The following is a 15719-nucleotide window of genomic DNA, read 5'->3' as shown; positions in this document are numbered from 1 at the left end:
TGGACTTGGTTTTTACCCTGGGTGTCAGCATTTCCTCTGTGGAATTAGTGGACATGACCATATCTGACCACAGATGTATTGTTTTTAGCTGCGATTCGCCTGTTACTCATGCCGCCTCACCAAGCTCCGTGTGTTCTCGCATCTTTAATGAACAAAGTGTTTCAAAGTTTTGCGCATTCTTTCAGAGCCAAAGCCAACACCTGTCTGATTCCAACACCAACAATCTGGTCGATCACTTCAATCATATCTGCTTGTCGTCACTAAATATTACTGCTCCTCTAAAGGTTAGGCCTACGTCTAATGCTAATAAGCAACCCTGGATAAATGACAGCATTTGCAGCCTAAAAAGGGAATGCAGGAAAGCAGAGAGCAGATGGAAAAAATCCAGTCTCCAAGTCCATTACCTCAGTCTGAAGGATTTATTAAATTAACTACAATAACATGGTTAAGGATGATATTTCTGAACTTTTAGTCCCATACACACCAGCACGTACCTTGAGATCCTCGGGCAGAGGTCTGTTGTCTGTTCCAGAGTCTCGACTAAAAACTAAGGGGACAGAGCGTTTGCTGTCAGGGCCCCGAGGCTCTGGAACAGCCTGCCCGAGGTAATCAGGTCAGCTGAGTCATTGAACTCTTTTAAGTCCCTTCTTAAAACACACTTTTATAGGAGAGCCTTTCCCGATCTTGTTTGACTTTATTTTATCCCTTTTATTTTATTCTATTTTACTTAAACGTGTATTTTGGTCTTTTCAATGTTTTCTTGCTTGTATTGTCGTCTTTTGGGTATTATATCGTTGTCTTTGCACTTGTTGAAGCACTTTGTAACTTTTTTTTTTTTAGATTAGATTACATTTAGATTAGATTATTATTATTATTATTATTATTATTATTATTATAAACCACTGTTGGCAAAAGTAATTTCACAACCTTTTTTAAACTTTTTAAAATGTTGATCATTAATCATTCATGCAAAATTATATATTTTTTAATTTACGACAAAGGCCCCCCAATCTTGACAAAGTAGTCATTTTATCCCAAACCAAGATGTCTTTGCCTAAACTGATGAAGTTTAGAGCTGCAGCCTGGTTTAGCTCACCTGCTAGAGTGTGCGTGTCCCACGTGTAAGGTTGAGTCCTTACTGCATTGGCCCAGGATTCGAATCTCACCTGCAGCCCTTTGCTGTGTGTCGCCCTCATGTTTCCCACCTCTATTCATTATCCTCTCAGTAAATGTGAACAAATGCATCAGTTTAGAAAAAAGGCTTATATTTTGTCATTCAATTTAGGATTTGTTGCACACTCACAAGGAAAATATGGCGGAGGTGGTGTACTTATGGGTCAGTTGGTCATTTTTAGTTAATTAATTAAATGGATGCTACTTTTGCCAGAAAGCTCTGTAGTTGATGCAGATGACATTAAGTTTTCATTACTCTTTTGGCCTGTTTTTTTTGTGTAGTTTGGGAGGTTTAAACATTAACTTTAATTTAGATTGTGTTTTTAGTTAAGGCAAAGTCTTGTTAGTTTGTTATTTTGGCCATGGGTTCCCCCTTGAAAGTGAACTTCAGTTTCCACATTTGGAGATGACAGAATCCAAAAATATACAAACTGACTCCTCATATTCTTCTTCTTGTTTCATTACCACTTTTTTTTTTCTGTCTTTCTTTCTGCCTGTCTTTCTTTCTTCCGTCCTTCTTACATTCTTTCATCAAAGGGAAAACCAAGCAGGTACATGATTGAATGGAAAATCATAAATCCAGGGAGGAACCAAGCACAGTTAAAAAGAAGGAGAACAGAAAACCTATGTAAACCAGAAAAAGCAAATTGATCATATTACAATTTAAAACCTTTTTCCATCCATCCATCGTCAACCGCTTATCCTGCGTACAGGGTCATGGGGGGCTGGAGCCAATCCCAGCTGACATCGGGCGAAAGGCGGGGTACACCCTGGACCCTGGTCGCCAGTCCATCGCAGGGCCACACATTGACAAACAACCATGCACACACGCACACCTAAGGACAATTTAGAGCCACCAATTAACCTAGTCCGCATGTCTTTGGACGGTGGGAGGATTTAAAGCCTTTTTATGAATCGAAATACAATACAAAATAAAATCACACAAATTAGTGGAATTTGTCATAATATTGGTGGCAGTATACTAACCCTTCTTTTATCTTCTATAATCTATATGTTTTGGATTTGTAACCTTGGTAAGCATGTAGGCGAAAATTCTAAACCAAAATCTAAAACGTGTTCCACAGCATCTTTGTCCTTAAGATAATTTTAAACACATTAACTGACTCCCTATTTAAACCAAAATATTTTTTCCCTTTGTGAATAAATTAAAAGACTGCAGCCTGCTTATATGCATGATAATTATCATTCCTCTGTGTCTGTAAACAAAATCATTAGTGGGCTGTTGTAGACTTCTATAGTATGTGTAATAGGGCCACTGATTACTTGTTTTGGTGTTAGCAAAGACATCAGCCTTGGAAGAATATTGGCATTAGTGCTGGGTAGAACCAGACCTGATCAATTCTCTGTTAATGAGTTCTCCATCTCTCCCTACTCCTCTTCTGTCTTTATTGCTCTCTGCTGCCTGCTGAGTTTGCTCTTCTGTATCTTTGCAGGAAAAGAAGACTGAGAATGGAGAGGCGCCATACTGGCTCATCCATGAACCTTTAAAGGTCACATAATATCTTAGCATACAGCCACAGACCATTAACCACTACAGTTGCATTGTACTTTTCATTTTGTGTTGTCAGGTGGATCTACTGAGCATGAGAGCATTATGAGCAGTGTTTTACTGAGTGATCATCATTTGAAGCAGTATTTTTTTTATGAATAATGTACCTTCTCAAATTCATGATACAAAATATGAGCCATTTTCTTATGGAAATATTATCCAGGGAGTATCATTTTTCATATGTTGACTGGCTATTTTCTTTGAGAAATGAAAACCTGTAGTCATGCGCGCGCGAGCTCTCTCTCTCTCTCACTCACACACACACACACACACACACTCGCACGACAAAAAAGAAGCAGGTGCAATCTATGAGTGTGAAATCAGTACACTGCATACTTGCTGTTCATGGTGTCATAAGTTTAATGAAATGCCAGATATACTTTCTACAAGGTTTGTGTTTTGTTTCCCACTATTTGTGTTTTTTTATCACTGAGTTTTTTTTTTTTATTTAACCTGACATACCATATCTTACAGGTGTACATGACACAGTAGCTGTTTCCTGTGCCTTTTTTACTGTGTGATGTGTGGAATGCTGCGGGCTGCTGTGAGAAGATTTTGTTGGTGATACATGCAGCTCAGCAGCAGCCTGCTCTGAGCCCCTGCAGTGTTTGTCCACAGGGGGAAACAGATGAGGTTGACTCAGGGGTCATCAGCTCCTTCTGGGCAGGACGCAGCTGATCATCCTCCTGCTGTGCCGCTCCACTGCTCAACAATCCCAGCACAATACCAAAACTATGAGGCGAAGAAACACAGTAGCCCTTTTCCATTCACTGTTCTGCCTGCAGGACGTTAACACTATGAAACTTCTGGTTGTACAGTGAAAAGTTACATGAATATAAACATGTAATACATTCATTGATAATGACACTCGCATTCTTACTACCATTGTGGTCTTTTCTAAAAAGAACCTGCTGATCTGGGTACAACTGCAGAAAAGTGCACCACTAAAAATGGGTGTTCAATGGTTAAAGGAATGCAGCTTGTATTTATTTGCCTTTGGTAAACAGTGATTTTATGCACCAGTAAGAGAATAAAGCTTAAATCCCTAGTGACAGTACCCTGCTGCCAGCCACTGCCAAGGGTCAGTAAAGGTTAACCTTTTCCTTTAACTCCAAATACCTTACTGTTGTGTGCACTGTAAATCATTTTAAGATGGTTCAACCGCAATGAAGTTCCCATGCTCCTTAACTGAACTGAATTAATCTTTAGCTCAAAGTTGTCTTGTGAGATTTCAAAATATTAAGGCTACATGGAAAATTATTAATCAGCTACTTCAAAGGAAAAAAGAGGCCTGCTCACAATTTCCCTCAACCTTCACAGATGGAGGTTCTACTTTCACTGATCCTTTATATGTATATAATATATATATATATAGCTTGTAGGTTCAATAATGTTTTTGAAGTGTTGGTGCATTTCTTGCCAAAAACCTCAATTGATACAAAAGTTAATACATTAGAAGTTCTTTTCTATCTTTTAGTAATTTTGATCTGTGTGGTTTTAAGAAGGAAGTGAATGATGATGAGTAGAATATAAATTCAACTAAGCCTTGTGTCATGATGGAATTTATACCTCCTTAATCATGACTACTATTTTTGAGCTTTTAAAATTAATTTCTGCATTATTCTAGGAAACTGGTTTCTTCCCTTATGACTTAAACATGGCCAAAATTTACCCACTATTTATCCTCGAACACTCAAATACGAACATTATTTTCTGTAATCATCAGGATGGATTCTGTAAAAATCATTCAATTTATGTGCCACTTTTAGAACTTACTGACTATATACAGCTTTAGATAATGAGAGTGCAATAGTTGTATTTTTAGACCTTTTGAAAGCATTTGAGGCTATATTCAAAATAAATAGATATTGCTTTTCTGGTAATTTTCATAAAAGGCTTAGTAACCATTATTATTTCTTATTTATATAAATGATCTTGCTGCAGTACCTAACACCACATTCCCTTGCTCTTTGCAGATGACACCAACCTTGTCTCAAATAGATTTAATAACTCATCTTCTCAATTACTTAATATGGTTTCAATCAAATAAGTTGATTAAATTTAATGCCAATAAGTCTAATTTTATGTTCTTATCACTCATCGCCAACTGCTTATCTCGTGTACAGTGTTGCACGGGGGCTGGAGCCAATCCCAGCAGACATTGGGCGAAAGGTGGGGTACATCCTGGACATGTTGCCAGTCCATTGCAAGGCCACACATACACAAATTCACACTCACACTTAGAGGCAATTGAGAGTCACCAGTTAACCTAGCCTGCATGTCTTTGGATATTTTTTTCTTTGTACAGGGGGCGATGGAGCAGTGGATAACACAGGTGCCTTTTGTGTAGGAGACCCAGGTTCAATTCCCACTGCTCCACGTAATGTGCGCCCTAACACCTGTAGCAATTGACCCTTCGCTAAGCCACGCCCCCTGTAGTTACTGTTACTAAATCCGACAAACTGTCTGACCTGACGGACTTTTAGCATGCCGCTGCCACTGTCTATTACTTCACTCCCCAGAGAAATATTGTCTAATTTTTGGAAAAAAACGATCTCAGGAAAACAGTTTTACAGTTTCATTTTGCATTTGAAGGTTGTATTCAGGCTGTTAAACAGACTCAAACTGATGTGAAAAAAATAATGATAGAAGCTAAAGCCTACCGATCAAAGAGTAAAAGTGAACCACCGTATCCTCTGACTTTTGAGAAAGAGGACAACGATATTAAGGATCAACATTATTCCTGTCCAGCTGGGTAGGTCTCTATTCACTCATTAAAAAAAACAGAACAGTAGGGCTTTAAAACTTTACATTCAGTAGTAAGTTAGCAAGCATTAGCTAACTAACATTACATTAGCAGAGCTGCCAATTCTCACGCGAGTGTGAGACTCACGCAATTGATACTTTTCACACGCCATACATCAATTTTCTCACGCATTGGAAAAATTAATGTAGCCTAAATATGATCGCGTCAACTTGGCACGATTATACTCCACCCAGCTGATGCAACACCGGCGGACACTGTGACAGGAATCAAGCAAACCCGCAGTGAATGGCAGACAGTTTGTGATCGGGTAACGTAGTTGGTAGTTTTGCAATGTAAAAATGTATAATCTGAAGCACAGCCTTGTTCTTTTGGGAGTGAACTGCACAGACCTGCCGAAGTTAACATGTGAGGATTTGTACTGAAGTGTTTTCAGTTAGTTTCGCTTTGCACAGGTTTATACGGTACCAAACGGGCTCTGTGTCTGTCTGGGATTCTATCATATCAGCAGGGCAAGTAATAAACAGCAGATTATAGGGCAAGGAGATTTTGAAAAATATTATGAATTGTGATTAAATGATATTATTCTCATAAAAATGTTTTTGGAGATATCAGATTACACAGATATGTGGGATAGATGCAAAACATTTTGAACATTCAGTCCAGGAGTTTAACTTAATTAAAATTATTTAATTTATCCTTGAGGTGAAAGGGTACCACATTTAAAGAGGAACTTCCCCAAACAAAGACACAACAAAGAGGGAAGACTAAATCATGAAAGAAACAGAAATACAGAAAGCCATACACCTAGTGAATTATATTCTGGTATATTTTATATTTTGAATAGTCACCTGCTGCCTGAGTTTTGTGTCTCTGTTGAAATTTTAACCAGAATGCAGGAAATTAAGTGTTTAATGTTAAAGAATTGCTGGGGGAGGACCCCCAGACCCCACACTACTTATTATGAACCAACATTCCATACATTCTCTAGAATTAAAAGAAATACAGTCTCTGGTTTAGACACATAGGCCTAGATTCTGGGGGGAAGACTCCCCAGTACATGATTAGGTTGGTCAAAATTAAGGCATCATGTCTGGAGGTTTGCAAGTTTCCTGGCATGCACATTAAAGAGTGATGACCCCGACCCGTGCGTTGGGATATGACACAGAAGGCCTAAACTGAACCGACCTCCAATAACAAATCTCACTCCCAACTATATTGAAAAGTTGGCAGCCCTGGCATTAGGAACAATCCACAGCCTACATTTTTCTGGATTTGTTTTAGGTTTTGGAAAGAGAATAAATCGTACTTCTCTTTCAACCTCTCTGGGTAGCGACTATAATTATTACAAGTGCCCCAGGAACAGCTTTGACCACATCTTGGAAAAATACAGCAAATAAGCTAGAAAACAACTCCTTTTGCATTAGAGTCAATGGAGCGCAGCCATGTGTCGGACCTCGGTTAGAGCAAATCCCATACTGTGCTGTCATTGGCCAGCCGCATGTTCGCGGCGTGGCTTAGCGAAGGGTCAATTGTAATCGCTTTGGATAAAAGCTGAATGAGTAATTATTATTATTTACCTACCTGCAGTTTACCTCTTGGAGGATTGACCTACCCTGCATGTCTTTGGATGGTGGGATGAAGCCGGAGCACTGAAAGACATTTCAATAAACCTAAGATATAAAGTTTAATTGACAACTGTTCAGTTAAACTGACACATTACAGGCAGAGTTGCTTTTCATTTAGATTTTCTCAGTTCAAGAGTCAGTTCTTAGTTGACATCAGTACCTTACAGCTGCTGTTGCTCCTGTTGGAGCCACTTTGTCCCAGAGATAATACAAAGTCAGCATGCGAGACTGCTCCTAGTAACCTAGTTACATTTTAAGTGTACAGGGGTAGGACGTGAATTTGACCTTACCTATTTAATTCCTGATCCATCCCTGACAATCTTCTGCAGATTTGTCCAGCCATTCAGCATTCATTGTGTCCATTGTCATGTGACCTCTTTCATTAGGATAATAATAATTTCTCTGCGGGGTTGAATAATCGAGAGTAGGGTGGAAGGAAAACTGACACCATCCTGGGATGGGCTGTAAACCACTCTGTGACTGCAAGAGAAAATTAAACACTGTGTGCTGTGCTGACAGTGTGAAAAGTTTGAAAAAGTGAACTTGTATAGAGAAATCAATTGTAATTAGCAGTTGTAAAAAAAAAAAAAAAAAAAACTTTAAAAGGCACACAGCAGGTTTCAATCATGTATATCTTCTTCAAACAAAGAGGGGCATGTGGATAGTTTTAACTCTCAAAAAATGCATGCTGGGAAGTCTGCTGTTAAACTGATCAAATTTCTTATAATTCTGTGTAATATTTAGGAGGATCTATTGACAGAAATGCAATATAATAATGTTTTCAGTGGTGTATAAAGACTTTACATAATGAACCTTTATGTTTTTATTACCTTAGAAAGAGCCATTTCTATCTACAAACACCGCGGGTCCTCTTACATGGACATTGCCATGTTGCGCCACCATGTTTCTACAGTAGCCCAACTGGACAAATGGTTCAGAGATTGTTTCATCACTACGTATGTACAAAGAAGAACAAGTAGTAACGTTGACGTGGACAAATGGAGGCCCACAGAAATAATTTAGCACAAAAGCCAATAGAGATTGTCGGCCACCGTAGCTTCTCCTGGGCGCTTGGAAAGGGAGGGGTAAGCGGTGTATTCATGTGAAGTCTGAATAATCAGAAGCTTTTTTACTCCTTAAATCTTTATTGTAAAAAGAGAAATAAAGTATACAAGGGATGTAAAGAAGTATAATGAACTTTGATTCGTGCAAAATGACGTACATATTTTGCAAACATGTAATTTGTAAAGTGGTTATACCAGTTGATTTGCTGTCCATGTACAGTGAACTAGATGTCGGCTTGTTGTTCCAACTCTGATAATGCTAATCCAACACTTTGTACATCTTTGTAGTAGCGTCCATGTAGTCCATGTCCACATTCCGACTTAAGAGCGCATTAACATACTGAAGTCGGAAGAACAACTTCACAACTAGGGAAATGGGACCATCCGAGGAGCACTTGAATGCCCCGTGAGCCAAAGATTGCAATTCACAACCTTCACCACTAGATGCCAATAAAACTTACACACTGAACCTAAGAAATTTTATTTAAAGGGGCTGTATGTAGTTTTTCAATTAAATCTCTTATCAATAAATTACTTTTTTAGAGCCTATTTGTCCGCAGGCTTTAACCAAATCCCTGTTTCCTCTGTTGGCTGGAACAGTCACTATTCTGCTTGTTATGTGAAGGAATTGGGTTGGATTTTCTGCATGCTACCTCCCGAGCCCACAGCGACAACACTGTAGCTAACGAAATGGAGTCCACTAACACCATTAAATGACCAGGGTTCTTGCGCCATTTTAAAAGTGGAATTTAATACTTTTTAAGACCTTTTAAGACCTCAACAAATATAGATTGAAGACCTCAAATCTTGAAACAATTTCTTTGATAGAAAAGAGATGCACGTTTGATCTCTTAATGTACGACGCAATGCCATATTTGGCATTTTTATTTTCACCACAGATGAATGACTTTGCATATTACGAATTGGGGAACATAGAGGCTGTTTACAACTTGCATTAAAATGTATTTTGGGTGATCTGATTGTGATCGGGTAGCACTTGACCACATGAAAGTACATGTGTAAATGCACCCGAGATGCATTGAGGACAGATGTGATCCAATCAGCAAAACGACTTCTGGAGGTGGTCAGGGACACCATGACCACATGGATGCAAATGCATTGTCTATCCACATACAATGACTGGGCGGAAATATGTACCAGTCGCAGTCTTAAATAAAAAACAACAGTCTGACAGTGCAGAGAGGCGCCTAAACAGTGTCAGTGTTGTGCATAAACGTGCTCAAACAGTGCTGATTATTGATCACGCTCATGTTTTTGGTGAACTGATCGTGTCTGTGAACGTGAACTAGGGCTGGACAATAAAACAATAATTGTCGCGATACAATCTTCCTCAATAACAATATAACAAATGTTCAATAAATATTTGATTTAATTAATTTGAATCACAAACGAATTAGCACTTTATTTTCTATTAAGATATTTATTGTGTTGAGGAAAAGGGACTGAAAAAAGATTTTACTTTATTTTTCTCATGCATATTTGTTGTTTTGCATGTTCTACCTTTGATACCAGGCTGCTTTTTGGCATCAAGTATTTGTCATGTTCTGACGATAAAGAAGTTTAAAAGCACAATTAACCATATGGCTTCTTTAACTTTAACTGTACTCAGGAGCAAAAATCACCCTCTAAAGTTATAATAAAAACAAAAAGATTAAATATTTATAATAATGTTTACTATTTTTGTCCATATCGCCCAGCCCTAACTCATGTACTGCTGTGTAAAACTAAATATAAACTACAATAATAACAGAAAAGAGTAACTTACACATTATAAAGAAAGGTAGCAAGAAAAAGTTTCACTTTCCGGCTGAGCTAATCCACAGGCGCACCGCTAAATAGGTGATCCATGGAGGAAAACAAATCACGGTGAAAGACATAGGCCAACTTTGGAAAGTTATTTTAACCTGTAGTTATAGATAATTTTTTAGACCTGCGCAAATGAGAGGAGGACGTGATGTAGGCTACAGTTGTTTGAGCTAGACAGAACGATCAGATCTTCCTCCAACCACTAACTTGCGTCTCCCAATCTTTCAGCCACAACTGACGATAATGACACGCAGCCAGACGTCAACATCTGCAGCTAACGTAAACATTGTCAATAACTAAAAAAAATAAATAAATCATACAATTACACGCTAATTAGGTGTTTTAGTCGACTGTCTCACCGCCTTAAACGCACCATCGCCAAATTTAATACCTACAGCAAATCTACGGTCAATTTAAGACAATTTAAGACCTTAATTTCCCCGATTTCAATTTAAGACCTTTTAAGCCGCGGGAACCCTGATGACTGGCTCCCAGCACAGCACAGACTCTAACACAAACTCCACATATGAGTGTGAATGTCTGGCCAAATTTCAACACAATCTATCCAGTAGTTTGAGACATTTCACACTGAACCAAAAATGTAAACTTCATAGTGGAACCTGAGGAAAAGTCAGGTGATCACCTAAATCTTGGAACATGAATGTCTGTACAAGACAGGTGCTGAAATATAAATCAAAGTGATGAATGGACCGACATATATTCCAAATTTCCATCCCTTGAACAGTGCCACTACTGTAGCTAAGAAATGTTCAGTTATTGTGATGGCACACTACAGCCTCCATATACAGTACACACCTGAGGATAGAAGCAGTGATTAATGTGTTGGTATTACAGAACCTTGCACTTGCAGTACAGATTTTCATAAAACATGATGGGGGTCTGTAAAAAATAAATAAATAAAACAATAAAAATGTTTATTCAAGACTTTTAGCCTTTTATTCTTATAGGTCATCAAATTGCTGGGGACCTTAACACGACCCACATACAACAAAACTTGATGGTAATGGAAGTGACAGGATCCACTCTGGGAATCCTTGGAATGGGTGTTTTGAACGTCTATTTCTCAGTGGACCCCTAAGTAATAACAAGGACATTTTTAAGATGAACAGGGATAACAGTATGTGAAAATCAGCTATTAAACAATGCATTACACTTTGATTTATCCATGTATATAAATGTGCAGACCAACAAGGAAATGGACCCGAATGCAGACTCGGAGGAAGAGCTGGAGTCAGTTCAATGATTTAATGCAGTCAATGACCAAAAAGCTTAAAGGTATGGTGAAGCAGGCAATCCAGAGAAGCAGTCCAAGGAAGCCATACATATCCAACAGCGGACAGCCAAGAATCAAAATCCAATTAACAGGCAAGGTCCAGGAAAACCAAGTCAAAAGGCTGGAACACTTGACACATGGGACAAAGACGATCTGGCACCAAGACAAGGGAACACACAGACTAAATACACTAAAGCTGATGATACACGGGGCAACTTTTTGAGCAATCTTGCTGGTGGCGGGAGAAGGGGATTATGGTAGTAATCTTTAATCATTACCATTGACAGCAACATTGCCCAGCAAAATTGCTCTAAAAGTTCCTCCGTGTATCATCAGCTTAAGGAAGGATAGTTATAATGAGGGACGGGTGAATCACACATCACATAGGTGGGAAAACACACAGACAGGAAATGAAGTAAGAATAGTAAAACTACATAAGGGAACTGCATTCACCAAAGAAAAATAAATACATTACTTCTGTTTCTCATAACTGGAAGACAAGAACTATAAGAATCTAGCCTGACTCTGTCCAAAGGTTAAAGTAAAATCCATCCACCAGCACCCCTAAAGCTCACTAATAAACGCATCATATCTTGTTTGTTCCATCTGTACAAAAACCAAAGTGAACTTTGGATGTACTGGTAAATGGATTTTTTTCACTTTTGTAAACATTTGACAGAGCCATGCTAACTAATCAATTCACAGAAATGTATAGACCAAACACCGGCATAATCTCTGAAACTACCTGTAAATTTAGAAATGGACCTGTGTTCTATTTATATTACTAACAAATGAATCAGTGTGACAATGCTTCTGCTTCTTGTTGGCTTTACTGCTATTCAGCAGGGGTGAAGAAGAGCAGGCAGTTGGAACAAGTTACTGTGAGAGTCTGGATGACCTGCTCAGGAGGTCAGACTTTGTCCGGCTTCATTTAAATACAACAAATATTACTTTAACTGGAAAAACACGACCTTGACACATCATTAGTCTACAGACAAACACAGTATGCATAGACATGAGGTATTCGGGGATCTCAAAAATAATCAGAAAATATATCAAAGTCAGTATCGTTCATTCATTTAAAATGTGATACAGTTGTTCTCAATTTGGGGTCAGAACCCAGTTTAACAGTCCATTTCTGCTAGACACTACCATACATATGTAGGTACAGTATATGTTGTACTGCTTTTGTCTTCTTACTTTAGACGACTTCACATAACGTATGCTGCGTGTAAGTCTCTCCTTGGTTCAGTACAGTAAAATTTATGAATGTGTCTCAAGTCACTACAGACATTTGTATTAAACTAAGACCATGATCTTTCCCAAACAAAATGTAAAATGTAAAGCATCAATAAATGCAGCTTGGACTTTTTCCCAGAACTTTCAGCCGCACAATACACATTATAACTTCATCTGCTGATGAAGACTGCAAAGCTCCAGAAACAAAGCTAGTGTTAATGGGGGCCTGTTAAAAAAAGATGCTTCAAATTTTGCACCTTCCACACTTTACTTTAATGATACTAGTACAACATTATCTCTGGTGTACTGTAGTCATATATTATTAGTTAATAACAAACTGAGCATCCCCCTGCCAGCTCTTTATGCCACAAGGTGAATATCACCCTTGGTATAGTTTTAACATTAGTTTACCATGTTTAATTTTCAACTTCATCCATTGAAAATGACACAACATTGATAAAAGGTTTAAAACAAAACAACCTCCAAGCAATCAGCTTCTATCTGATCAGTCTGAAGAAACAGAAGGGTTGAAACTCAAGCTTGGGTTAAAATGGTGAGTCTTTCTTGTGAAACTAACTAAATCAATGTTTTGGTAATTTCATAACAGAACTGTGTAATTTGGTAATATTGGATGGATAGTTTCTGTCAAAATAACAATTATATTTAAACCCATGAAAATATTCTTTATTATTGGAAACTACATTTGATATATTTTTAATTGTATGCTTGCTTATTGTCAAATTTAACATTTTTGCATGTTCACTGCGTTAATTAAACACTCTCTCTATTTTTAGTCAAATAACTAATAAATGAAGTCCTTTTGTTATTTCACACCAGGCAATGAAGGAGGAAAAACCATGGGCATTGGTCTCAGAGATAGGGGGCGAGCATGGTTACCTTGAAGAGCTAGCTGATATAGTAAAGCAACACTTTCAAATCATCTGCTATAGAGAGTTTCTACAAAACCCAGTGCTTCATGGCCACAAAATCCAGGCCCTGTTAATGTGGAAGTACTGCCCTGCAGCTGAGCCTTCGTTGCTCAAATTGCTTCCCTCCCTCAAAGTGGTTGCGAGTGGAGGGGTGGGCATTGACCACCTGGATGTGCGGTTTATCAACAGTCTCGGGGTAAAGGTGGCCAACACTCCAGGTGTAGTCAGTGACTCCACTGCAGATTTAGCCATGGGTCTGCTTCTGGCATCAGCTCGCAAGATCCTTGAGGGTGAGATCAAAGGTTAACCAATGCAAAACAATTTTCATGTAATTCCATAACCAACACCTACAGCTCCTTACTCTCACACAAGTTCATCTGTGTCAGTGTGCATACCAATTTCAGGGCTTATATATTATCTCAGAGTAGTAAATGGATCCTAACTTATCTACAATTTTTAGATGGACATGCAGAATATTTGTTACTAATGATTGCATTTTAACATACATATTGAAATGGTGATAATTAGCACCTGTTTGTTTTAATTGTTTAATCATATGATATGTCTAAAAAATCCCTGACTTTGTGCAAGTGTACCAACATAAATTGATGCTGTTTTGAAAGCAAAGGGTGGTCACACCAAATATTGATTTGATTTAGATTATTCTGCTGTTCACTCACTTTGCACTTAATAAACTAACTTGATAAATATAATCTATTACCATGTCTATTTTTGAAAGCATACCTTCTATTGGTGTAGCAACAGTTTATTTAGATCTTTTTAATTTATCCTCATAGGTCATCAAATATCTATGGACCCCCAGACCATAAACATACCACAAAGTCTGATGGGAGTTGAAGTCACAGGGTCGACTCTAGGGATCATTGGAATGGGAGAGATTGGTTACAAGATTGCCCAAAGAAGCAAAGGATTTGAAATGAAAATTCTGTATCACAACAGGACCAGAAGGTAAAAAAAAAAAATTGAGCCGATTTTTAAATTAGAATGCAAATGACATTTTACATTGTTGATCACAAGGTTCTTTACCCTGTGCGAATACACTACACACACACACACACACAAACACACACACAGGAATCAAACACGCCTGAACAGGAAATAGTGACAGTTTCCAGCTAAAGCTTAATGAGTTAGCATTTTTACAGGGTAAACTGTACCAACCAAAGCCATGTTTTTGTTGTGTTAAAAAAATAAAAATAATAAAGCTGATTTCAAAACAACGAGCGTATGATACTAAAAATGTTAATTTATTCATTTGTTATTCTATTCAGGACTGCAGATGATGAACAGGCAGTTGGAGCAAGTTACTGTGACAGTCTGGATGACCTGCTGAGGAGGTCAGACTTCGTCATGATAGCTGTCAAATTGACGTCGGACACAACAGGCCTCATCGGCCACAGAGAGCTGTCCCTCATGAAACCCACAGCAGTACTGGTCAACATCAGCAGAGGTGGGAACAATATGTTTTGCGACTGCATTGACCTTGATTCCTGATTGCTGGTTCAGGTTAATGATAAAGCTCTTTTCATGTCTCAGGTCAAGTTGTGAACCAAGATGCCTTATTTAAAGCTCTCCAGTCTGGAACGATTCATGAAGCGGCAATAGATGTGACTCATCCTGAACCTTTACCAAGGTCTTATATCTATTGAAGATACATTATGAGACCAATCAAAAAGAGAATCACATTCTCAAGCTAGAATGATACACAGTATACAGTATATTATACCCTGCTCACTCCTAACAGCTCTTCTGCGTCTTCTTATTTAGGGATCATCCACTCCTTGGCCTGCCTAATGTGTTGATCACCCCCCACATCGGGATCAGTACTTACAGTACAGCTCGTAGGATTGTGGAGAAGATGGTAGAAAATGCCCTGGCTGCAGTGAAAGGCTTACCTGTTCCAAATGAAGTCAAGCATCACTGACCAAAGTGTTCACAAACTGCACCATCATTGTTATCTTTCTGCAGTGGGTGTGCTGAAGTGTTCATAGTTTAAGATATTTAAAAAAATAAAATGTCAACATAAGCAGTTGAAACAAGTCAGTTTATTTAAACTCACACCAAGTGTCTCTCAACACACTTTACAACAGCAGCCCATTCAGAATGACAAAAATGTCTTGAAGTAAAATACTATAGAAAATAATCATTTTATTTAAAATGATTGAATTCCCCACTGTTCACTTTTGTTTTTCTAACACACACTGCCCCAG

The 15719-nt window shown here is 38.3% G+C and overlaps 1 protein-coding gene across 1 annotated transcript; it reads left to right on the top strand.

Annotated features, from left to right (window-relative positions):
• The first annotated feature begins 13099 nt into the window (after positions 1 to 13099).
• LOC123974116 (probable 2-ketogluconate reductase) lies at positions 13100 to 15433 on the top strand. The gene is made up of 6 exons (XM_046054552.1): positions 13100 to 13112; positions 13397 to 13778; positions 14286 to 14457; positions 14781 to 14959; positions 15046 to 15142; positions 15277 to 15433. The coding sequence occupies exons 1-6, from the start codon at positions 13110 to 13112 to the stop codon at positions 15431 to 15433; spliced, it is 990 nt and encodes a 329-aa protein (XP_045910508.1). The 5' UTR covers positions 13100 to 13109.
• Positions 15434 to 15719: the final 286 nt, after the last annotated feature.

Source organism: Micropterus dolomieu, linkage group LG07 (genome assembly GCF_021292245.1).
Source record: "Micropterus dolomieu isolate WLL.071019.BEF.003 ecotype Adirondacks linkage group LG07, ASM2129224v1, whole genome shotgun sequence".
In the NCBI taxonomy this organism is placed as follows: Eukaryota; Metazoa; Chordata; class Actinopteri; order Centrarchiformes; family Centrarchidae; genus Micropterus; species Micropterus dolomieu.
The sequence above is the reverse complement of the archived record's forward strand: the minus strand, read 5'-3'. Positions and strand labels throughout refer to the sequence as shown.